The sequence below is a fragment of the Anopheles stephensi genome, chromosome 3 (assembly GCF_013141755.1).
Source record: "Anopheles stephensi strain Indian chromosome 3, UCI_ANSTEP_V1.0, whole genome shotgun sequence".
Classification (NCBI taxonomy): Eukaryota; Metazoa; Arthropoda; class Insecta; order Diptera; family Culicidae; genus Anopheles; species Anopheles stephensi.
The window spans coordinates 4,332,935-4,358,031 of record NC_050203.1 but is presented as its reverse complement, the minus strand read 5'-3'; the positions used below and the strand labels follow the sequence as shown (position 1 = coordinate 4,358,031).

The 25,097-nt window shown below is 48.0% G+C and overlaps 2 protein-coding genes across 9 annotated transcripts; both read left to right on the top strand.

Moving 5' to 3' along the window:
- Positions 1-140: 140 nt before the first annotated feature.
- Positions 141-24,694, top strand: LOC118510197 (protein draper). Of its 8 annotated transcripts, XM_036051726.1 has the most exons (12): positions 141-309; positions 15,598-15,909; positions 17,517-17,812; positions 17,879-18,125; positions 18,198-18,668; positions 18,786-18,931; positions 19,049-19,471; positions 19,596-20,291; positions 21,704-22,072; positions 22,146-22,262; positions 22,648-22,998; positions 23,467-24,694. In XM_036051726.1, exons 2-12 carry the CDS (start codon positions 15,731-15,733, stop codon positions 23,472-23,474), a joined length of 3,303 nt encoding a protein of 1,100 aa, XP_035907619.1. In that variant the 5' UTR covers positions 141-309; positions 15,598-15,730; the 3' UTR covers positions 23,475-24,694. The 8 variants fall into 8 exon arrangements, with proteins under 8 accessions (XP_035907619.1, XP_035907613.1, XP_035907617.1 ...); XM_036051720.1 differs by having other exon boundaries at positions 22,648-24,694; XM_036051724.1 differs by having other exon boundaries at positions 15,580-15,909; positions 22,648-24,671.
- On the top strand, positions 3,805-5,542 carry LOC118510206 (solute carrier family 25 member 35-like). Its single transcript, XM_036051743.1, has 2 exons — positions 3,805-4,846; positions 4,943-5,542. Exons 1-2 carry the CDS (start codon positions 4,132-4,134, stop codon positions 5,137-5,139), a joined length of 912 nt encoding a protein of 303 aa, XP_035907636.1. The 5' UTR covers positions 3,805-4,131; the 3' UTR covers positions 5,140-5,542.
- Positions 24,695-25,097: the final 403 nt, after the last annotated feature.

The following is a 25,097-nucleotide window of genomic DNA, read 5'->3' as shown; positions in this document are numbered from 1 at the left end:
ATCACAAACCGAAACGAAGTTCGGCACCGATCGACACATCCAACCAAACGACCCCTGCAATTGGCTATAATCCACGCATGGTAGTGTGCGTGTCACATAAAATTCAAGAAAACATCACGGGCTGCAATGGACACAAAACAACGGCCATCTATTTTCTCACTGCAGCTCTCGGTGCGCGCGGACGTGTCTTAATTTTATCTGCGTTTGTGCCGTTTCTCGTTCCCGTTCCGTCAGCGGTGTTTGATCAAAAAATAGTGTTTCAGTGTCGAATGTTGTGCGCTGTGCATAATGCGTGTCCAGTGTGTATAGGTTAGTGTTGCTAAAAAAAGTGCTTCCTTCCACAGCATCCACCACTGTGAGAAGACGACAGGTACGCCGCTTTGTTTACCGAGCCGAGCTCTGGGCTCGCGCTAAACAACAATAAACGTTTTTGTGAGTCGCGCGAAAATTCCCTGCCCTGAAAGCGCCGTGCCGGTGCCGTTTTCGTGTTCGCATTGCTTCAATGTGCTAATTTTTCATTAGAATACGTTTCTACGCATCGATAGAGGTTGGGTTTTCCGTCGTGTTGTTGCGTGTCGCTTTGTACAGGAATCGTGACGATTTGCTCATCCATCATCCAGCACGAATCGAGTCGAATCGAGTGCATAACTTTCATTTCCTGTTGCTGGTTTACAAACGCAACGCCTGCTATGTTTGTGCTGTGTCCGTTAACGATTGGCGACGTGTGAGGACGTGCCCAGCTGCAAGTTATTAAATGTATTTGCTGGTGCAATTGCAAAATTTTGCAACCCTTTTTGCCATCATCGCGCCTACCCCGGGGTGGCAGAATCTACAGTGCCTAACTGGTTTTGTGTTGGTGAAACATGAAGTGCGTGGATTGTGGAGTGGAGATGGTGAAATAAATAATGTTTAAGAAGATGTTTATCAAAAGTGTGTAGTGGAGGGAAAAGAAAAGCGTTCTCAAGTTTGTGCTTCCTCTAAATCTTTTCGTTTCGCTTCATTATTCCGTTTAAATTATTTAAATGACCATCATCACCCCATCAAGCGAGCAAGATCCCTGCCCAATATATTGCTCACACCGTCACGACTCGCGCGTGTGTGAAAGTGTGTGCGAGAGAGAAGTGTATACAGCTTTGCCGTATCCAACGCAACCAACGCGCGATCCAAGCGGTGCGAGTGTAGTGGTGTGCGCGTCGGGCTAATAAAACCTGTGGAACGGGCAAAAGTATGCAGTGTTGTCAGTCGTCCCTCCCATCCGGCCACCCTTCTGTTTCTTGTAGTTAAGTCGCTTTTTTCGTGTGTTTTCACCCTCACTTTTATGCTGTATCTGCAGCTGGTTCAATTTCGTTTCGTACAAATAAATAAAACAGTGTGAATAGAAACACGCACCATCGTTGGCGGTGCGCACACGTGTGTTGGTGGAAAGTTTGTTGCGCATATGTGTAGATTCGGTGGAGCTGTCGCTGTTGCTCCACTGGCACACTGTGCTAGGGCGTAAATATACGTGACGGTCGCCCCAGTCGAAGAAGCAGCACGCCATAAAGTTGTTTCTGTACAGTTTTTCCGATTCCGTTTCGCCTACTGTAAGGCCATACAGTACAGCAAGTCCTTGCAGCATCCTCAATCACATCGCACACAAAGGTCACGCGGGAGGCAGTGGGTGTATCGACCGGACCGCACGAGGTAAGTAAACTCTGTCTTGGCGTGAAGAAGAATGATGATGTAAAAGGAAGCTTCTAAGTCGGCAAAAGCTACATACTTCGTCTTCCAAAGAACACGGTGCTTCGATTACGTGAAAAAGAGAGACAGAATTAAAATCTCTCAAACTCACCCCCACCCCTTGAGAATCTTCCTTTGCGAAAGGGGATGATAATGTCGGACCGGAAGGTGCATCGTCCCCGAGTCGTTCGGTTGTAACGAATGCGCATGATGCAATCGAACCGAGAGCGCGCTAGTCCCAATGTCAGTGTCATCGGCTTTCACACCTCTTTCTCCACCTTACGCCGACGAGGGATGATTTTGACCGCCAACCAGCATCCGAAGCCAACGTGGAACAATGTGCTCTCAACCCTTGTTTATATTTGTCACGTTTTAACGTACCCGAATCAGCAAAAAATGTGCTCCGGGGTGACGATCTGTGTGGTGTTCGACCTTCGTACACATAAATGGGAAGGGAGATGCTGTTCAGTCCGTTTCAAATGTTAATTAGAACGAATTGGAGAGTGTCTCTCGGGACTTGGGACTACGCGTGAGATCTGACAACGCAGGACGTTGTCAAGGCCTAGTGTGATCAGAGATTTTTTTGTGTATGCAAACCAATACAACATTGGCTGCTATGATTAACATCACAAAAGATTTTGCTTGATATTGCAGAAATCTGACAGATCGCTTATTGTTGTTATAACAACTCTAGGACGCTTTATTGTTTACAAAACTCCTCGTACAATGCTCTCCAATAGTTCTAGTTCCTCCAGTTGGTCCTTCAACAAAGAACCTCTTCCATCAAGCGCTTGTTTGAAGTTTTGAAAAGTAGTCTCCATGGAAGAACGTGATAATAACATAGACTTTCTCTTATCGCGAATCCACTGCTCCCAGCATCTCAAATCATCCGTTTCCCCCGCCGACCAACGGTCGCCAGACTTTCGCTTGTCAACAACAACGCTTGCAAACAATCCTTGTAAAGTGCAATAGGGCACATGTTTTGACACGCACTGTTGCCCACGGCCTCGAGCCATACGATGCATACGTGCATCATTAGATGCAGACAGAGCTGCCAACCGGTACATCTCCAGGCGATGCGAGTGGAGCGTGCATCTTCGGTATGCAAATTGAGGACACAATCCCAGACTTTGGTTGTGATGCAAAGTAAAAAAGAAACGACAAAATCTGTCTCCAGTGCATGAATCCAGCATCCAGCTTAAATTATGAACACGATACGGAAGAACGGCCGCTTTTATTTTTGTACATGAAGGGTTGTTGTGTCCCACGCACGTATGAGCGCAAGGGAAAGGAATTTTAAAATGGGACGATGTCTGCTGTGTTTGAAGTGTGTGGGCTAATGAACCTTTTCTTTATAGAACAGTTGCACGATCATCATGTATCCAACATTTTGAGTAATGTTTTCATCCTCAACCCATCTGTTTGATAAGTTTGATAAGAACATTTAAAAGGCGGAACGAAATCGAGAAGAACTTTTCCTAAAGGGCCTCAAGGAAAGCAAGCAAAGTTCAATGCAAAGGGAACGATACGACAGGTTAATTCACAAAATCAACCGGTTTCAACTTGTCGCATTGTTTGGGCTGCACACAATGCTCTAAGAATCCTAACGAAGTTGAAGCATACAACATAGGAAGAAAGGGATCTCTAAGCTTTTGTGTTTGAGCATAAAAAGAAGGGACCGATGTACGTACATTAACCCCCAGGAGCTTAGGAAAGGTTAGGGATTTTGGTTTTTCCTTTTGGGACTCCTCGTGACTCTCTTGCATGATACGCAGGATTCCAAAAAGAATGATTTGATTCCTTTCGTTTCCGAGACTTTCTTAAGACCACATCAAAGCTATAAAATTATAATAAAATCAGGAACATGGAATGTTAAGCCGCTTCTTCTTGATTGGGACGTTAAACGGTGCGCTACTTCTGATTGTTGCGTGTCTTTCGCTCTCTGGTGGGAAGAACTGATCTTGGGGATGACTTGACCACTTTTTTGCATGTGAGCTTCTGACAAGTGTCGTGATTTATAACGTAAGAAATATGCATTTAATGTTCCTTCTTTTCTAAAATGCGATTTCATGCGTTATCCCCAAAATGTTTCCGTGTGTTTCCGCATTAGTCGAAAAACAAACTTTGGAACACCATCGCCAACGATAAGATAAGGCTTGCTCTCTATCGGTCGCTCTGTGTGCGAGGACTGCAACTTCTGTTCGATGCTTATCCAACACGCTTATCACAAACCACTGCTGCTGACCATTCCGCTGTGTCTTACAAAGGAAACAGTTTAGAAACATCTCTGTATCTCGACCCTGCAGGCAGCTCTGTAGCCCGGGAGTGTTGGCGTAGAACTTTAGGACAAGCCAACGCTCGGTTCGTACCGCTCGGTGCCCAGTTGGAACCGTTCGCCGCCAGTAAAAAAGGATGGAGTTCCTGCTCGGTGGTGCCTCGTCGATGTGTGCCGTGCTGTTTACGAACCCGTTCGATGTGCTCAAAACACGCCAACAGCTGGAGGGCGAGCTGATAGCGAAGCAGAATCTCAAGGAGCGCGCGTACAAGGGCATCCGGCAGTCCGTCATCACTGTGGTCCGGACGGATGGTTTGCGCGGCCTGCAGAAGGGACTTCCGGCCGCCCTGCTGTATCAGTTTTCTATGAACGGTGTCCGCCTGGGGACGTACCAGACGGCGGAGAATCTCGGTTGGACGAAGAGTGCCCAACATCCGTCGCTGACACCTTTGCTCTCGCTGTTCTGGGGTGGATGTGCTGGGCTGGCAAGTGCCACAGCATCCTGCCCATTCTATGTGGTGAAGACGCAGCTGCAGGCCGTCACCTCCGGATCGTACACGGCCCGGTTTCAGCATCATCACAGCGGAACTCTATCGGCTTTTGTGAATATCTACCGGCAAAGCGGAATTAGAGGACTGTTCCGAGGGTACACGGCAACCCTAGCCCGTCTGGTTGTTGGATCATCGGCTCAGATGTCTTCGTTCAGTGCGTGCAAAGAGTTTTTCCTGCGGTACGAAGTGTTCCAGCAGTCTATTGTACTGACTGCACTGGCCAGCAGTACTGTGGCGGGATTTCTGACCAGTGTGCTGATGTCTCCGTGCGATGTCGTGACGACGCGCATGACCAATCAAGGTGCGTCTCTGATTGTAAGGGCGCAAAATATCTCCCAAGAAACATGCTAACCATCCCTCCTATCCTATCGACAAACCAATCTCTCTCTCCCCACAGCCGTATCCGCCAACGGGAAAGGCTTGCTGTACACCAACATCTTCGATTGCTTCCTGAAGATCTACCGATCGGAAGGCATCCACGGCTACTACAAGGGATTCGTGCCAATGTACCTGCGAGTGGCTCCACACACGATGCTTAACCTCACCTTCTGGGAGTTCTTCAAGGGTCTCCACGAACGATACGGGAAGCATTGAGGGCTGGATGCTCGATAACATTCCCGCTCTAACGCGCTACACGAATGATGAAAGACACATAGAATGCGTACTCTTCTGTCGTCTTACGCTTATCTTATCACCGTCTTAAAGGCTTGGCTCACAGACACAAACACACCGACGACTCCACTCCAGTAGTTAGCATTTACAAATGCATGCCACGCCTGTTTCGCTTAGCAAATATTGGCCGCTATATAATAGCATCATTATCGCGCAGGAACATAGGGAAACCTACTTTGATAAGGAACCGAGAAACTATAGTGATGTGTCTCGATACGGTCGTTAAACGATTAAAATTAAGCACAGATGCAAGCTGCCCATGTACGACACAACGCAACAGCTACTAAACGAGCGGATAAGACACATGCGAAAAACGGAACTGGCATATAATTTATCTTCACATTGAGTACTTCCGAGTACTTGAAATTGATGACAACAGTTCTAGTGCACAAGATGGAAACAGGATCATCGTCACCGACATGAACATATGGACAAATTCTGAACAATCAGCACCGTTGTGTGAATGTGTGGCAATGGCAATTAAAAGCAACAAATTTATGGCCTCATATAGACGATCCACTGTTCACTCCACTGTTCCTCCATTCCGATCATCGCTAGTACACCTTGGCCCAGGAATGAGATATTTTTATGCAATTTCATCACAAATTGTAAACTAGTTTGCGCCCTGTTTATCCACAAGAAGCATTGATGGATCGCCTCCAGAACGGCCGGTTTGGAGCACACTTGCCATAAATCAAGAGGGTTATGTGCCAATCAAGCCTGATAAGCACGAACATAAGAGAGAGAGAGAGAGGGCGAGGGACTACCCTTGTCCGATGTAAGGATCTTATTGATAAACCTTGAAATGTGAAGCCATCAATGTGGGTTAAGTACAAATTCTAGGTACAAGTTATAAAGATCTATTTCTGTGCTACTAGAAACCAATGTTTGTAATGCAAGGCTTCTGTGGAATCAAATCAGATCAATCGACAAATGAGGTCGAACTGTGGAACAGTGCCATCAGATTCTCCGAACTGCTTACAAGCAGCAACTTTACAAGCTTTTGTTGATAAGTTTAGTAGCATAGAAACGCTTCCCTGGAAGGGTTGGACTGGGTCTACATAATTCATGGAACGGTCATGCAAAACAAATCGGCTTTGGGGTGATACAGCTAATAGAGTAACCGTAGTCGAAGCTTAAAGATCGAGTTTGTGAATTTTTATTTATCAATGATGTGTCTTAAGTTGTCGTGAATATTTAGATAGGTCTTGACACCCGGACGTTTTTCTTGTGCCAATCGTTCACTTTCTCCCCACTGAACGCGTCAACATGCGGTCACAGCGTGTCCTACATACTTTCTCCTCTTGTTTGCATCCACCACGATGTCCCAGATTGCTAAATCATCGATCAGTTCGTCTCGGTCACAACACACCAAATGGCACGCCGTCGTCATCATCGTCGTGTCGCGATTGTGCGCTTGTTGTGTGAACAGAATCAATTGATGCCTTTGAATTATTGAAAAGAGTTCTCATCATGACTCTCTTGTGACCGTATCGATCTCACTGCTGTTGGAAGTTGAAAAGTGTCGATGCAGAACAGTTTACTTCCGAAGTGATCCTCGCCAACGGGGTGCCATTTAAAGACGGTTTGCAAATGCTGGAAGCTTATGGGTAAATAAATATTTCATTGGACCCGATCTTGGGTGGAAGAGGGAAACGGCGCCTCGGGGACTTTCCCAGGTCCCGTTTGGTGCGGGTAGCCGACTCCGGAGTCCGGTCGTGTTGTGTGGGTTTTCAGGGCTTAGACAGTCGCGGGTCATAAGGGTGACGGTTAGGGGTGCAATTACCTTCGTCTGTTACCCGCATATAAGGGTACTTGCTTGCTTTGCTTCTATGGCTGTGTCCCTGCTTTTCCCGTGGTGGAATTGGTGTGGTTTCATGGTGCCGATTGAGGTCAGACAAGGGTGAGGAGAAGTGATGAAGGAAGCATTCTATTTCTATACCAAGGGTTTATGCATAGGAGTTGCAGTTTTGCAGCTGGAATGTGCAACTGAGACATGGGCATTTTGCTGAAATAGCATAAGGATGAGTTCTTAGTTAGAGGATAAGTGATATTAACTTTGATTACTTTTGTCTTTCAAAACAGACATTATGAAACCATTATGAAATTGAAGTGATGTCCAGCGATGAGAAATTTGATATCATTTCATCACTATTGAAGCCAACCGACAACATCGCTTTTCCCCTTTTAATGCGCTTTCGTGACCTTATCGTTGCAACTAACTATTACACTGCACTTACTCTTAACACAGACACACACACACGCAAAACACGAACATAGAGTGGAAATTGGCGGTGCATGTGGGAAAATAAAATTCACCCTCGGCAGGCGGCGTCGTACCAACAGGTTTGCGTGTGGATCGCTACCGGGGCTTATTGTTTCAACCCGATCCGCTTACCCTAGCGATGCGATTTATGCGCATTAGGAAACCCTGCCGATGAAATTATCTAACGGCCCACTACAGGGCGTCATTCTCCCACCGAGCGAAGGGGAAAAAGGTTTGCAAGGCCAATCCATCCCCACTTACGGGCCCGCGGACGGAATGGAAAGTGGTCAGCTGGCGGTCACTTGGCTTTCTTCCGTATCACGCAAAAATGTGGATCAATATGTTCCCGTTTTGCCTCGGGTGGCTCGGTCTCGCGGGGCTCTCTCTAAAGTATTAATTACAACGGTAGGTAGCACATGTTGCGAGTTGAATGTTTATCACTGATCGAGAGCCGCAGGGTCGATTGAAAAAAAAAAGCGCCACCTAATGTGGAACAGCAAGCAGCTATTAGACAAGCGAAAGTGGTGGTGGATGACGAATTAAATCGAAAGGCTCGCAAAAAGAGGCGTCTTTCATGGATGGAAGGAATGTTTTATGACGGGGGTTTTTTTTGTAGAGATATACCGTAAGATGGTTGCCTAATTACAGGTTTTTGTTTGATCCTCCATGTTCAAGAGCAAATGAAAACGAAAGTGAAATTAACGGCAGAGTGTTACGAATGACGCAACAACCTTATAAGAAATTATCCAATGGCTCTTAAAGCTTACAACTAAATTGCTGCTCCGTGTCAGGTTGTTTAGGAGGTTTTTGCATAGTTTTTGGCAGTTAATTTGTCCCTAGTTATCAGTTGATCCTCCATCTTGCCTACAGAGGTCCTCCGATTGAGGCTTACTCTACAAATGCTACTAGAAGCTGCTAAGGGAAATTGTAAGTCTTTTCTATCAAAAACGCCTTAAGACGCTCGTTCTGAGTGGTTTTTTGCTGCTAAGATATGAGAAGCTATGATTGGAGTTTTTGTATAGTATTGTCTGTCTTGTTGAGGATTTTCTCCCAAGCTGTGGAACTACAAAGCCAAAAGGCTCTCTTCGGAGGCTATCTGGTGGGCAGGAATTGGGCTTTCAAACAGATATAGCCAATTGCTCAGGTAACACGAATCCTCCGTTCAAGGATATGCTGGACTCAAATAAACTGATGTGGCTTAATTCAAAGGACAGCTGAGGTCATCGCTAGGACATAGGATCTTCACATGCTAAATGCTTAAAAGTAGTAATCTTTGAAGTTAACTGTTGATCTACGTATAATTAAGGTTCCCTCACAGTGGCACAGTGAAATGATACCGACAGCACTACATTACAGCCAACTAGTGCATGAATCCCCTTTATCGCAACGTATAATCTCTACTGTTTGTAAATACAATGGCACTATCACTCAGGGCACGAAAAAGGAGAGAAAAAAAAGGAAAACCCGCCGTTGATAAACATTTAATGTCATTGCATTTCCGTTACGTGTGCGGATGACGTCGATGACGACAGGGATTGCGCGCGTATTGAAATCGACGCCTGCGTGTGTGTACTCACATGCGCGTATTGTCACATAAATTATGCATCCGTGTGGTAGATTTGTAATGGAAAATTAATAGCAACGTGACCGTTAAGGGGGAGATCCGTGATAGAAAGTACTACACCCTTCGCGTGTGTGATTGCCTGTAGGAGAAAAGGTGCGACGTGTTTTGTGACCACATCTGATGATTGCCTCTGCAGCAATCACCTTTAATCGATGCTCTGACCGATATCGATCGGTAATTACCTTGAACTTTTCGTATCAGGTGAAAAAACCTCACTGGTAATCCATTTCCCACTTGATTGATGTGGCCTTGGGCATGTGGATGTGGGTAGGTGCACCAATTTCCGGTATGCATATGAGTCACCAGAATGTGGTAGATTAGGCAGGACCCTATGAAAGGTCATAATGCGCGCTGTTTTTCGTGAATTGATGCTCAATTGTTTTTGCGATCGTATCACAAGTCACAGTCCGTGACTCAACCAAGTCTACTTGATTCATCCCTCACTTGCCCTCCTTTTTGTTTATTTTGCATAATAAGCGGCATACAATTCACTGTTTACAAACGACTGGTGGCGTGTGTGATAACGGCTCTACTAGTCGCACAACCGTTTTTAACATAATCAATGGAAAACCCCAACTGATATGGAACAGTTGTCACTGGCGTCCAGACAAACACTTGCCAAACGAGCCTCAAATTAATTCTCTTTTTATTTGCGACAAGATTAACGTCACAGGAAACAGCATCTTCAAATGTGTGCTGATTGCTGTTGGCCACCCTGTTTCAGCACCCGCGCGCGTTGAAAGCCGCCAGGCCTAATAATACATTTATTAGGGAACAACAAACTCCCTGACCAATTCCCGTCACGGGTCCGGTTCCGATGTGCCGGTGAAGCGCAGTAGATAGAGAGGAAAGTAAGAGCGCCGCGCACCCAAAGCAGCGGCTGTTTGTATGCTGGTATTTGCTGATGATTGGTAGCGACACTGCTGTGGATGTGTGTGTGGCATAAATCACAGAATGGACGAACATTAATGCCAGCTTCCGTGGAGTTGCGTTTGAAGTGGGCTACCCTGCAGTACAGCCGACTTTGAAGCATAAATAAATATTTATGGGCTTTCCTTCGTACTTAGGGATGCCTGCATTGTTGGCGCCTACGGAATCGGAACTGATCAGACGAAACGAATGAAGCCATTAGAAGCTGATAAACCATTTTATAGGGGCATCCGGTAACGGTTGATGTGTTAATAGATCGCGTAATTAATCACACCCTGGGCAACGGCGAACGAAAAATCAGTTGGCGTTGAAATCTCCTTGGAAACTGATTTTCTCGAAGTTCTTTTTCAACGAAAATGAGCCGCGTTGAAGTATGCCATGACTCGTCACTTGTCACCCCCTGAAGTCAAACTTAAATCCGAAACGCTACTGTTTGTGTGGCCGTGTTTGTTTTTGTGATATAAAATGTACAATTCTGCAGCTGGTATGCCGTTTTTCCATCCCTCTTTTGGTTAGATTCAATGCGAACGCATTGTGCGTGAGTAGATCACTTTCCCCGGCTCGGATTAGACGCGTTCACTTGACTGAATGTGGTGCGCCATATAAATAGCTGGGAGTGCAATGAAAATAGATTGAATAATATATCCAAATGCGCGGTCGCGTAACTCTTGCGCGCTTTGGAGCTGGTTCCCCATCAGCTAGAGGCGACCATTCTTCGAGTGTTGCTGTTTTGAACTACATTTCCTTACTTAACTTACAGCGTGCGAAGCGTATGAACGGTTGAGTCTCAAGACTTTCGGACCAAGGCTTCCGGATCGATGCCCTGTGTGTCGCCTCGTTATCATTCCGTCAGTGTTGCCAGCATGTAACTGTAAGCCTGTCCTTATGGATGTAAAATACGAATCCAGCGAGTTGTTGAAGCGTTGGACATACTTCCAGGTATCGTATCTAATGCAGGAATCTTTTCTTCCTGATGTTAAGATAACGATATTCGTTGGTGGATTTTCTTGCAGTTCCAAAAATTAAATCTTCTGGTTACACGTACTTTGCTGAACATTTCTGTGAACCCTTCCCGGAGAATGGTTTCCTACTACAACAACTACCAACGCGTGCATCAGCTAATTTCGTACTCGGAAGACACACTGCCCCACAACTCAATTAAAGAAGCTGCTCGCTCCGGTACAATCAAACCTTTAAGGAATGATTCTCCCATAGAAGATGTCTCCCTGAACAGTTGGCGTCCCGCGCAGGGATGTCTTCGGAAAAGAATGCTCATAGACGATGACTTTAGTTTGAGGAAGCTCTCCCAAACAATTGCTCGTTTAACTAGTTTGACAGTAAAATGCATCTTCCTGGTCACCTTTTCGATTGTGACAAGCTCACTGTGGCTCATTGTTGGCTACATCTACATTGTAGAGGCCGGTGTTTCATGGCCAGTGTCTACACTGCTGCCGAGCACGCTAGCAGCCCGTTGCATCTGAAAGTACAGCAAATCTTGGAAAGCAATAAATACTACACCCACAGATCATCGTCCCACGTGCGCTGCTGCTCTATGCCCTGGGAGTGGGGATGGGGAATATTTAACAGATGTTCAAACGTAACCTCGGTATCGGGGCGCGTTCGACACGGATTCTGTTCGGAGTGATTCAAGAAAATTTCCTCGTAACCGAGGAAACACTCGTTCACAGAGGAAACGCACTGGTCTGGTAGAGTGGATTGGTGTGTTTGGTATTCTGGCCCCGGCAGGCAGTCAATGGGGCACGCTGTGTAGATCCGTTTACTACAGACACGACCGCCAACTGTAAGCCGGTGATGAATGAGCGATCGTCTCTAGCGCTTTGGCGCCAATTATCTCACCCACTGGGGCTTGGTGGTCAAGACGGATGAGCTAAAAGTCAGCTTCCGAGAATACGGTCACGTTCGAGCCAGACAATGTTCAGCTGCCTTGTCGAAAATCCCTGCCCTGACAGATGTAATCGGCGGTCTATAGCTGGTGGGGAGCATTTTTTCGGCGAGCACGTCCTAGGGTGCTAAGTGCGGCCTGCGGTTAGGCCGAGGTCACTTGCTTCACACCACTACAGGTATGAGTCACGCGGCCGCGGGATACTGCCAGATACACGGAGATGAAATTTAGTACAATTTGATGCGTCACTCACAACATCCAGACGCAAATCGGCCAATTGGTTCGAGCATAATAATAAAAAAGATGATTTTCTTACCGAGCACATGGTTCCAAGCGAAGTGACGACACTCGAGCCGAACGAGACGGGCTCGTTCGTTAGTTTGTTCCGCTAAATTATTATTTGGCACATGGGGACGCATTGCGCCTTCGAATTTGGAAGGCGTGTGTGCGCTGTGACCGTGGAAAAGCCACTTTGGATGTGCAGCTTTGTGAAACACAATGGCCGAGAGGGCACCAGGGAGACATATTAACTACATTGTGACGTTGGAGTGTTAATTCGAGAACTTCAGGCAATGTCGCACCTCGTTCCATTCTTGGCGTGCAGAAAGAGAACTCAACACCAACACTGCCTAGCCAGTTTGTAGCGAATGTCCCTGCTTAAAGCTAACAAACGAAACAAACAATAAGCCAGCCAGTCAGCTCTTCATAAAACAACGCACAAACAGAAGAAACGCCGAACGCGTCCCGAAAGTTATGTGACACCGATCCGATCGTTCAGCGTCAATTTACAGTTGCGGCGACGTTGACGTTGGTCCGTTTGTTTTAGAAGTAACATGCCTCAGCCGCACGAACCGAACGGATTGGTGCTAAATAATTAATAAATCCGTGCCGTCCACTTCCTTCTGCGGGTTGTCGTAACGCTAACCCTTTCGAATGACGCTTCCAACTATCGATTGATCGATTTTGTAAATAATCCTTTTTGCATTTATTGCATTTTATACGGTGCTCCTACGGTGCCTCATCACCGAAAGGCGGAACACGAACCGAATTACGCGCTCCAAAATTGAGCTGAGTTAGCTAAAAATTTGAGGACCCCAGCCATTGACGAAACAACGCAACAGCTCGTGACGCTGGTTGGTTCGCAATTAATGATCGTACAAAAGGAAACAATAAACACTCCGCCAAACAACACCCAATGAGGTCACCTCGAGTGCGCGAAAGTGTGGACGATGGAGGGGCATCGTTTGGTTTACCGAAAAATCAACTAAGAAAACATTTTTGGAGCTATTATCGTTGGTGCTTGAAAGATCGCTTCACGACAAGGCATTGGATCGAAAGCTGCAGTTCGCTGTCCAGGAATAGCTAGGCTTGTGAAGTAGTACGATAAACGATGTCTGCCGTATATCTTTATGGGCTCAAGTGTCGTCCATTGCGGCGTGGCGGTTATCAGAACACCCTCCAGACCGTTGCCCTTTGACTTCTTCTTCGGCTGGTGGATGGCCTGTTCGGGGGACGTGTCTAAACCACTTTTCATGTGCAGGCGATGACTCGCCGCTGCATCGTAGCCCTGAATGCACCGGAACCAGCATATTATAATGGTGCCACGATTACAACACATCAGAACAAAGCCATAAACGGGGGCCGCCAAACCAAGTGTGATCGTGATTCTTGACGTTCTCTACCCCGACTAGCTCTTGAGTCATTGACGGAAGGCCTCCTCCAGTTCCAGCATTATCGTTTATTCTTTTTCTTTGAGATATATAAGCACCGCGGCAGCACACCCTATAAGGCACTGCATATCGGACACACACACCCTTACGGATGCATTTTAGGTTCATAATGCTCGGGAACGGGAACTTATCGGGGGCCGTATCTCTCCTGCCGACCGAAGATACCTTACGGGTATATATCAATATGCACTTGATGGTGGGACATCCAACAACAGCAATCACCACCACCACCACTCGGATTGCGATAAAGCAACGCACTGGGCAAAAGCAAACAAGGAACACTTGTCACAGAAGACGGCGATCGGTATGAGTACACGCACACGCTGGGCGATAGGGAAGCAATTGGCTCCGTTTCTTGTTCGCTCCGTCTGTGATTCATGCACCAGGCTCACACAAGGCGCTGCAATTGCCACCGATAAACTGTCACCAGAAGGACGTAGAAACTGCCACAACATAGTGTTGACTCGCGGGTATCCAATTTCAAATGCGCAACTCGTCCGGGGCTAGGGAAGGAATGTGCTGTGCGACGATGTGGAGCTGTGTAATCGATCGATCGGAGCGCGATCGGCGCGGTTGGTTTAATTGGTGCTGCGGTGGCGTTATTTTCCATCGTTACAGCACGCGTTCCTTCCTGTCCATTTTCCTGGAACTTGTGATCGGTTGCTTATTTTGTTGCGTACAACGATCATGCATGTTATCGGAAGGTTGGGGATTATAAATTCCCCTTTTTAAGTATTTGCAAATCGTACAAGAAACAAAGAAACTGTCTTATAAATCGCCTACGGTACGATAGGCAATGATTTATGATGCTATTGTGCCGTTTGCCGAGGGTAGCTGGAAGCTTTTCGTAGCTAGAATTCTTCCCCTTACGTGTGACAACAAAGCGTTCGAGGACGGGAGACGATGCAATGGTGTGTGTGTGTGTGTGTGTGTGTGTGTGTGTATACAAAGAAACTTCAGCACTGAAGCTATCTGGCAAGGAGGAGGTCCAAAGTCCTCACTCAGAATAATAGTTGTAATCGTATCAAGAGCGGTTGTGGCTTGTTGAAAAAGGAAGCTTAGTACAAGATCAGGTATTTATTTGCCCAAAAATTGTATTACCACCGCAAATTTCAGATCTTCTCGTGATCTTGAAGAGATATCGCCAGCAATCTTGTGCGATTTTTTAATTCTATGATTCACTTCCAACACGGCGCACAATTCTAACCTCCACAAAGGACGATAACTCACGGGTTGTTCCTCCTCCGGCACAGTTATGCTAATTAGAAGCTTCCTCTAAGCATCAATTTGTCGTCGTTGGTCAGTCGTACCGTTACCGTATAAATACCTCATGCTAACCGCTAACTAACTAATCTTTGTATCTCTTTTGTTTATTCACTTTCTTCTGCAGGCCGCCTGGTGCAATTGGGGTAACGGAATAAAGCGAGGCGCGAAGTGCCAATTCTCCTGGACGAGAGACTGGGGAAGAACTGTGTAAGAACTGCATCACCGTTGCGTCAGTGATCGTCGAACGCAGAGATTGAGGTGATGAAGATCTCGTTACACAATCGAACGAGCGTATCGAGGAACGGGATGAACTGGGACGCTGGGCGCTCGTAGAAGTGAGACGTCGTCACAGGGAACGGAGTGGTGGTGGTAGTATGGTCAGAACAAAGAATTGCCAGCCGTCATCGTGTACGGACGCGGACACAAGTGGATGATTGCTACGGAGAGCCTATGGAAGGAACGTGTGCAGGTCTGATCGTACAGAGATTGCCCTGCGGTTAGAACTGAAGTTGTGCGTTGTGAGTGTGTTGGTGCAAGGGCTAGTGAAGGGACCTGAGTACCTGTCCGAGATAGAACCTGTAGAAGTAGCGACACTGGACAGCCGTAAGCAGTCATCGCACTGTGGTGATTTTTATGAATGAAGTTCTCCCTCTCTAAACAGCTAAAAACAGGCAAACGAGTGTATCGCCTCTAGTGGAAAATTAGCCAGACAGACAGCAAACAGTTTCCAAGTGTAGTGCAGTGCAGTGCAGTGTCTGTGTCTTGTGAAGTTCTCTATCCTCTGCCTGCACACAATGGCACGAGCACGTAAGAAACCGTGGATGCAACAGGTGCTGAGCAGCGCGATCCCATCCTTCCCGGTGGCGCTACTGCTGGTGTCCGTCTACTGCAACAGCCGCGCTTTGGCGTCGTATACCGAGCTCGTCAAGGATGATCACCTGGAGGGACCGAACGTTTGCAAGGAAGTGGAAAAGTGAGTACGGTGTACGAGTTCCCCACCACGCAGTAACTGTGGCGCGTGATTTACCTTCGAGGTAGCAAATTAATTACACGGCCTGTGGGTAAGGGTTAGAGGCAAGCTGCTCGGCACCATTACCCATGCATGCTTGCCCAATCTCCGAGAGCAATCAGTGAATGAACGAAGGTGAAACTGGGTTTCCCTGAGTAATTAAGGTGCAAGCAATGGGGAAACTTGAAGCACTTCTTTTTATTCATAAAGAACGGCCTGGCCGTTTTGCTTAAAACTAAATTACAAAATTAATACAATTCACGATGGTTTGGAGACATTTCCTTCTCCAAACCGTGAAAGAGCACCTTATCCCGGGTGAGCTCGGTCGGTCATCCAAATTCGAGGTATTGTTGGTAGCGAGGGTCGGTATCGTGAGTGATCATCTCATCCCGTTTGTTTTTGGGATATGCCATCGTCACTATTCTGCGTGTCGGGATCCAGTGTTCTTTCATCCCTTTGGCTTGTCTGCGTTCATTGATCGTAGCAACACGCCTTTCTGGAATATCCAGGATATTCTGCCCATACCAAGCCCCTCTATCATCGCACTAATTCATACATTCATTCATTCAATCAGTCATTCATCGCCATACACACGAGCGAGATATAACACATATAACAGACAAACAGTAGGGGTGGAAGGAAAGGAGGTAAGGTACTAAACTACAATACCATTCGCTCGGCAGAACTCAAAAATAGTTCCCAGGTAGGCATCATCAGATCTCGAATTGTAACGTTGGGTGTTCTGCCGATGTCCTGAACTGCCTCCAATAAGGAGGGTCGTGCTGGCTCGTACTCCAGACAAGACCATAGAATATGATCTATGTCATAGCATCCGAGGCCGCAGCCACATGTTTTGGAGTCGGCCCGTCTGAATACGCTGGAGATGCGCACCCAATGCGAAATGATTAGACCTAAGCCTAGACATCATTCGAGTGAACGCACGATCTCCTGAGATGCCTTGGAACCAGGGCTTCAAGCTAACTTGGGGAGTGATCGAATGTAAAAACCTCCCAAGCTCATCTGTGTCCCACATACTCTGCTGCCACCGAGCCATGCAGAGAGATTGTGGAGCACGCATGTGCCCGTGAGGTAGGATCAGCCTATCCAAAAGATACCCTTCCGAAGCGCCCTCTTTGGCCAATTGATCTGAATCCCTTTCATTGCCTGGAATACCGCAATGAGCGGGCAACCAAACAAGAGATATTCGGAAAGATTTTTCAAACAAGGAGCTTAAGACCTTTAAAATTTCTTTCACAAAGTAGTCTGGGCTCTTCATTGCCCTCACAGACTTTAGTGCTTCGACAGCGCTATGAAAGAGAAGATGAAATATTCGGCCGGAGGACAAGCACTTATGATCAATAAGGCGTAAAAGCTTGCGGCGAGCTCCACTATATATATATTGAGCATGGTCGGCGTAGTTGAAACAATGCTTCGGAATCGATGTTTTATACGCCAAAACCGATGCCCTGTTTTGAGGAGGATCCGTCTTGAACTTGAAGCACTTGAACGATATAAATTGAAGTAAAAACAATCAGAAATAGGAGTTAAACTTTCCTCTTTTTTTATTGCAGCATTCCCATCACGATAACGACCCCGAAGGAGGAAGCGTACCAGGAACGGTACCAGAAGTGGTGCCTCGGCATACCGCCCCGCTGCTCCGCGTACCGCATCAAGATCCGAACGGTGAACGAAACGCGCACCATCAACAAGCAGCGGATCGTGAAGAAGTGTTGCGTCGGCTACCAGCTCGACGAGGAGGAAACGCACTGCATACCGGAGTGTAAGGCGGGCTGCGGGAACGGCACGTGCGTCAATCCGGACGTGTGCCGCTGTAACAAGGGCTTTGCTGGCAAAACCTGTAACATTAGTAAGTGTTGGCGTAAGTGCGGGAGGACTTTTGGGGTTTAACATTAATCGCTCCCTCCGCTTGCAGGTTGTCCACCGAACGTTTGGGGCTCGGACTGCAAGCAGCCGTGCAAGTGTGTGAACGGTGCGGCGTGTAATGCGGCCGACGGTAGCTGCGAGTGTAACCGAGGCTTCAAGGGCCGGTACTGCGAGGAAACGTGCGCGAGCGATCGATTCGGGCAGAACTGTGCCGAAATCTGTCAGTGCGGAAACGGTGGCAAGTGTGACAATGTGTCCGGCGAATGCTACTGTGCGCCAGGATTCACGGGACCACTGTAAGTGATGATGGGATGGGGAGTGGAAACGCTTCCCGGTTGCTAAAGTCTCTTGCGCTTGTCCCGCTTTAGGTGCACGGAAACGTGTCCGGCCGGTACGCACGGGAAGCAGTGCCAGTCGAAATGCCGCTGCCAGAACGGTGGGACGTGCGATCCAGTGACGGGTGAGTGTGTGTGTCCGGCCGGGTACACCGGTACGGTGTGTGCGAACCGCTGCCAGCCCGGCTGGTACGGGCTGGAGTGTGCGAACCGCTGCGAATGCTTCAACGGTGCCGACTGCGACCGGGTGACGGGCCAGTGCCTATGTGCGCCCGGCTTCATGGGCGCCAAGTGTCTCGATTCCTGCCCGAACAATCAGTTCGGCATCAACTGCACGGAGACGTGCCGGTGCCTGAATGAGGCGCTGTGTGACTCGGCCGACGGAAGCTGCACGTGTCCGGACGGGTGGACGGGAGCGGACTGCGGACAGCGGGTGTGTCCGGTCGATCGGTACGGTGCCAACTGTACCGGCATCTGTGAGTGCAAGTGGAGCAACACGAAAATGTACGCAGGCAGGCAGGGAGTGTGGTGCCGGTTTGGTTGAGTTGAGTTGGGCGCTTATGTTTGGTTTCCCCCCCTTTTTTTTTGTTTCCATTTGTTTGCCGTTGTTGAACCGGGCAGGTGCCATCCGTGGACCGGTAAGTGTCAGTGCGAACCGGGATGGAGCAACAGTGCCTGTGACAGGCCATGCCGCTTCCTGCGCTACGGACAGGACTGCCAGCTGACGTGCAACTGCAAAAATTCGTCCCCTTGCTCACATATCGATGGTTTGTGTTTTTCCCATTTTTTCGTTCGTTCGTTTATTTGTTTTCCTGTGTTTTTCCTTCATTTATTTCAATTTGATTCGTTTCATTTCTTTTCCATTCCTTCCACCGCCCGTAAAGGAACGTGCCTGTGTATTGCCGGGTTTAAGGGCGAAAGCTGCGAGGAACCCTGCTCGAACAATATGTACGGCCAGAACTGTAGCGAACGGTGCCAGTGCATGAACGGGGCCACCTGCGAGGGGGATTCGGGCAAGTGTCTGTGTGCGCCGGGCTGGCAGGGCATCAAGTGCGATAGGCCCTGCGACGCGCAGCACTATGGGCGCGACTGTACGGAAAGGTGCCTCTGCCAGAACGGTGGCGTGTGCAACCCGATCAATGGGCAGTGCACGTGTCCGGCCGGGTGGACGGGCGAGCTGTGCGACCGGAAGTGTACGCCCGGCCGGTTTGGGCAGAACTGTGAGCAGCTGTGCGATTGCCATTTGGAGAACATTTTGGCGTGCAATGCAACCACCGGCCGGTGCATTTGCAAGCGCGAGTGGGGCGGTGAGTTGTTGGCGGGCGGGTCGGGATAGAAGGACCTAAGGCTAAGAACATACTTTAAATGCTTTCCTTCCGCTTTAGACTACACGAGCACTAAATCACCTTTTTGTTTGCCTTTTCTTTGTAGGTGTGCGCTGTGAAAGCCGCTGCCCGCTGGGCTACTACGGCGACACGTGTAGCGAAATTTGCACCTGCCACAACAACTCGTCCTGCGATCCGATCACCGGGGCGTGCATCTGTGCCCGGGGCTGGACCGGACGCACCTGTAGCGAACCCTGCCCGAAAGGTTTCTTTGGCCACGGGTGCATGGAACGGTGTCCCGGTTCGGCGGAAAGCAATCGTACCTGCAATCCGATCACCGGCCAGTACACCTGCCCACCGGGCTTCATCGGACCGACCTGCGAGCATCCCTGTTCGTCCGGGTACTACGGGCAGGATTGTGCGAGAAAGTGTGACTGTAGGAATGGGGCCGAATGTAACCACATTACCGGCGAGTGCCAGTGTACGCCGGGCTGGACCGGGCCGCGGTGTGAGACGGTGTGTGAGGACATGTACTACGGGACGAACTGTAGCCAGCGCTGCAGCTGCTACAACAATGCCAAATGCCGCAAGAACGATGGCACGTGCGTTTGTGAGGCGGGCTGGATGGGACACCGGTGCGATGAGGTGTGCCCGGAAGGATTCTACGGCAACCACTGTATGGATGCGTGCGAGTGTCCGCCCGGGAACTTCCTGTGCCACGCGGCTAGAGGATGCGTGTGTATGGTGGGCTGGAGCGGCAAGAACTGTGACGAGCGGATGGCGCAGGCGCGAATCGATGAAGGTAAGCGGTTACTTTGGGAAGAAAAAGGTCTTCAGTTCTTCCTTCCTGTTAAGCAATTGAGGGAGGTGTTTTATTCACCGTATTTAACGCCATTTGTAACGTATTTCCCCGGCGAACTACGTTTAGTCGAGGAAGCAATCGTTCCACCTCCAAAACGGTACGACATTCGTATAGAGCGAGTAAATAATTCCGCAACGCATCGTCATGATCGAGAACCTCATCAACCCATTGCTACGAACGATAAGCGTGATCGTCAGCAAGAAGCGTCAGCAGTTTATAACGTTAGCATAGCATTCTCGCTTTACGCAAACAGCTTACTGGCAAGCTACAACCGGACGCACTCTATTCGCCCAGGTCAGCAGATAGCTATACTGCATCGAGCGGATGGCTTCGCGGATCTAACGCTCGTGCAGATGCATTCCTATGTTACGCTGCTGGAGCAAACGGGGGAAAGCGGTTCGATAAGCGGCAGCTCAAACTTCATGGAAACATTCATCAACAGCACAAGCTATCGGGTAGCAGTGGAGGAAGATTTAACAGTCAATGTGTCGTATGTGGATCTGCAGCAGAGGATCGATGAGCAGGGGTATGATTACGGAGGGAATAGGACGATTGTATTGCAGGTTGGACAGGGGATGGTAGTAAGGTTGGCTAGAGAAGAGCCAAGAGTCGTTACGACGAGCTTCGGAGATGATTTATCTGCTACAACTGCTGCAACTTATCATGAATTGAATGAATCTGAAGGGAGAGTAGGTGATATGATCCCAATACCGTCCACCTTGGAAAGCTCTACGGAGGCAGCTACCGTAGATCAGTTGATAGCTACAGCAGCAGCAGCAGCTAAGGGTGATGGAACAGAACTTCCCTATACAACAACGCCTTGGATGGGTGGAGAATCAGTCACTAACCAACAAACCGCCACAACGAAGCTCGATAAGGGTAGTATTCCTCCTGACGATACATCTGAGAACTCTTCGGAGAGAGGAATCCTTTCTGGAGGACAAGAACAGCAGTCCGAAAGCGAAGATTTTGCCATTGAGTCACGTAAATACCAGGAAGAATATTTGACCATTCTGCGCGATATGTTCCGCGCTATGTACGAATTTGAGACGGGCGACAAGAACGGTCCCGAGGAGAAGGCTTCCAACTCATCGTCCGTGGTGGCCGAACGAGTTACTGCACCGGAAGCGGGGTTGCTGGGTAATGTTTGCTGTGTGTGTTCCTGGGGACGGGTTTAGCTCGCTGATTGTGCTGTACTATATTAGGCTTTTCAACCGTGCCGTTTAGCACCTGTGCAGCACGGGAAAGCGTGTGTGCGCACTGTGTTAAGCACCAGTACGTGCCCTTCTTCCTTGCTGCCTAAACACTTCCATTAATCTGAGTCCTTTTTTTGCTTCATCCCCCACTCGCAGGCTCTTCTGGCTCCGTACTGGCCGTCGTACTAACGATCCTGTTCGTGTGCATATTCGCCGCAATGCTGCTCTACTACCGGCGCCGCGTTGCTAATCTGAAGGCCGAAGTGAACCACGTCGTTAACTACATGACCCAGGAGCAACCGAGCCACTTCGACAATCCCGTGTACGCACGAACTGGCGGTGCAAACGGGGGCGTTGCAATCGGGACACTGTCCTCGAACGGGACGATCGTACCACCGCTGGATGCACGCACCGGACTGCTGCGGAACGTGCTGCCAAACAATCTGCGTGACGTGATGTCGGGCCGGCGGCGTCCGAAGCAAGACAAGTACAGCTACCCGGACAACGAGTACGGTGTGGATAAGTGTAAGTGTGCGGTGTGCAAAACCGAGAAGCCTTTTTTTATGTATAATAATCTGTTATTTGATCATGCTTTTAGCGTACTCCATCTCACACTACGGACCGGAGAGCTTGAAAAACTTCGAAGCGGACATGACCAACCCGAACTGCTTCAAGGATCACGTGTACGATGAGATTCGGTTGAAGGATTCGATCGGTAAGTTTCCGAAAGAGGGGGATTTAAAGTTTAAATATTTCATCGAAAAGAATGTTGTGCGACCTTTCGTCGATTGTTCGATTATCCGTGTTGCGCCTAAAGGTATGCAATCGGAGCAACGTGAACGTTGGAGCGCGAATTTCCGTTCCATTTCGAAAGCTTTACGTTAAAAGAGCATTTTAATTGTGCTAGCGTATAAAAATATTAATTAAAACATTAAAACGCATGCAGCTGCTTTATCGCGGGACTCAAATTGTACCTACATTTGTAAGTTCCTCTCTCTGTAAATTACGTTTAAAGCCATCGATTTCACTAGATTGTTAATACGGTATGAGCTTTTTTATGCCCTACTCTTATCCGTCTTTTCGTTTTCCTTCCCCCCTAGACACGGAATACGATCATCTGGATTACTCGCGCCCAGGAAGCTCACACAAGGCTCACTACTTCCGCATGACGGACGGAACCACAAATGGAACCGTTCCGGGAGCGCCACTCCCGAACGGTACGCTCGCTAGCACAGCCATGATGGCCGGCCCATCGGGTGGTGGTTCCCCGAAGGCAATCAACGTACTGCGCGATACCTCCGGTGGTAGCAGCAGTAGTGGTGGTGGTGGTGGCGGCCCGATCAACAACCTGTCCGCGCCACCCCGCATCAACAACCTTCTGCCGGCCGTACCATCGTCCGTCGGTACCGAGCCGAAGAAGTGTAGCAACACCGACCCACCGTCGAACCTCGGTAACGATCTATCCTCGTCCTCGAACTCATCCCCAACGCCACCATCATCCCCCTCACCGTCCCCGCACAGCCAGCGGCTCGTACCGGCGAGCGGAGACGATCTCTACGTACCCATGACGGCGGGCGGCGACCCCGGCTCGGCCACCGCGTCCACGTCGTCCGGTTCCGAGTACGGGGGCCTAAACATACCCAACCATCAGCTCAACATTAAGGAGTGAAGTAGCGTGTTGCATTTCGTTGCATTTTCCGTGTGATATATGTATCTGCCCCCGAGGTTCCCGCATATCCTTCCTTGCTGTTTGTTCCTTTCGTTCGTTTGCGCTCCCCTATTCCTTCATCAGCATCTCCCGAACATCCCTACTATTCATTTGGCGTTGTGTAAGGCGACACGCGTTTGCAATGGACGGTGTTTGGTGTTTGAGTTTTTCTTTTATTTCATTCCGCCGTTCATTATCCGTTTACTTTTAGGTGTTTAATTTTTAGGGCGAGCGAGCAATGTGCTGACTGTCTACTGCGTCGTGTGTGTGTATCTGTCCCACAGTCTGTATGTGTGTATATTTATAAAGAAAAAAAGATTCTCTTGTGACGATGGAAACGGAAGGAAAGGAAGGAAAGACACAACCCCGTGCCAAATGGTAGTAGAGCGAGCAATGGGCCAGCATTTGTGAGGGCAGGCAGTTTTGGCTGTGTCCAACACGAAGCATACTGTATTGAATCTCAGCCACAGGACAGGACAGGATAGCGGGACCGTCGCTAATGGCATTTTGGATTCGCTATGCAGGAGAGCCGAGGAAAAGCAAGTGTGTGTGTGTGCTGCGGCGACCCGGAACTGATTTTCATCCCGTTCGTTTTGTTTTGTATATTCACTTCATTTCACAACGAATGCTTTTTTTTTGCGTGTAGCGCGGAGCAAAGGTGTAAAGAAATTTAATTTTAAATAATATTTTTAAAAAATATACACCACACTAGCAGTGAAGAGAACATGGGGGGTATTGCAACTTGTCAGTAACTGCCACAGTAAGCAGAAGGGGGGGGGGGGGGGGGGGGTCGCCGAAACTATCCTGATTAGGTTTGTTTTACCTAGGATATGTAGGAATAGGATGCGTAAATTATGCTAAGCGATACGAAGAGTTAAAAAAGAAGGAAAAGAAAAGCGGATTTCCATCCCATTCTTCGAAAGGAGCTAAATGTACAAGGCAAGTACAACCCTGCACTTTAGTTACTTCCTCCAGGAAAAAAAAAAAAGATTAGTAAAAAGTCAAAGACAAATGATAAAAGTGCAAACAAAACTACACATTTCACCTTCTCTAAAAGCAATACACAAAAGCAATTTGATGCATGATACAAAAAAACATTTCGAACAAGGTTGTTTTCTACAAGAAAAATACAAACTTCGAAGGAACAACACTATTACGGTTGGCAATAATATATTCATCTATTAACGAACTCAATTTTTAAATACGATTAAGATAAGAGAGAGAGAGAAAGGTGGTTACTCTTTGCTGTTCTTTAAACTTCTATTCATGTTAAACGTGTTAAGCGCTGCGGGCTAAGATTATCTTTAGTCTCCATGTAAGTAAATGGTGTGTTGCGTGGTTTTAAACGCTCGATCGAATAGAACTGAGTTTGGAGTGAATAATTATGCAATAAAGCGTATTAGATGAATTACACTATTTACTTGTGAAGCGAAAAGTAACCCATCGGACGTCTCGTCTTTCTTTCGATACGAACGTAAACGTAGAGGAAAGGAAAAATCGGAGGGGAGCAAGGCAAAGCAATTTCCATTTTTTCACGCGCTTTTTTATGGCAAACTCTTTTTTATTTCGATTGTACCGAACCAGTAGTAGTAGTAGTAGTAGTAGTAGCTGTTGTAATTGTAGTTGTAGTAGTGGTTGCAGCAGCAATAGTACTTATAATAGGTGGTCGGTGAAGAAGAACGGTCTGGTCCGGGGCCTTTTTCTTTTTTGTTTGTAATAGTAACACATTCACCATTCACAATTTATAACACTCGTGGCACCGCGTTGCCCCCGTTTTGTATTCCTAGCTACATACAGTACCACCCACTTTACTACTTACTTTACCTCTAAAACACTACTAAA

Coding starts and splice junctions, on each gene's coding strand:
- LOC118510206 (XM_036051743.1), top strand. CDS start 4,132: ATGGAGTTCCTGCTCGGTGGTGCCTCGTCGATGTGTGCCGTGCTGTTT. Junction 4,847..4,942: donor GACGCGCATGACCAATCAAG/GTGCGTCTCTGA, acceptor CTCTCCCCACAG/CCGTATCCGCCAACGGGAAA.
- LOC118510197 (XM_036051720.1), top strand. CDS start 15,731: ATGGCACGAGCACGTAAGAAACCGTGGATGCAACAGGTGCTGAGCAGC. Junction 18,126..18,197: donor CCAGGATTCACGGGACCACT/GTAAGTGATGAT, acceptor GTCCCGCTTTAG/GTGCACGGAAACGTGTCCGG. Junction 18,669..18,785: donor AAGTGGAGCAACACGAAAAT/GTACGCAGGCAG, acceptor TGAACCGGGCAG/GTGCCATCCGTGGACCGGTA.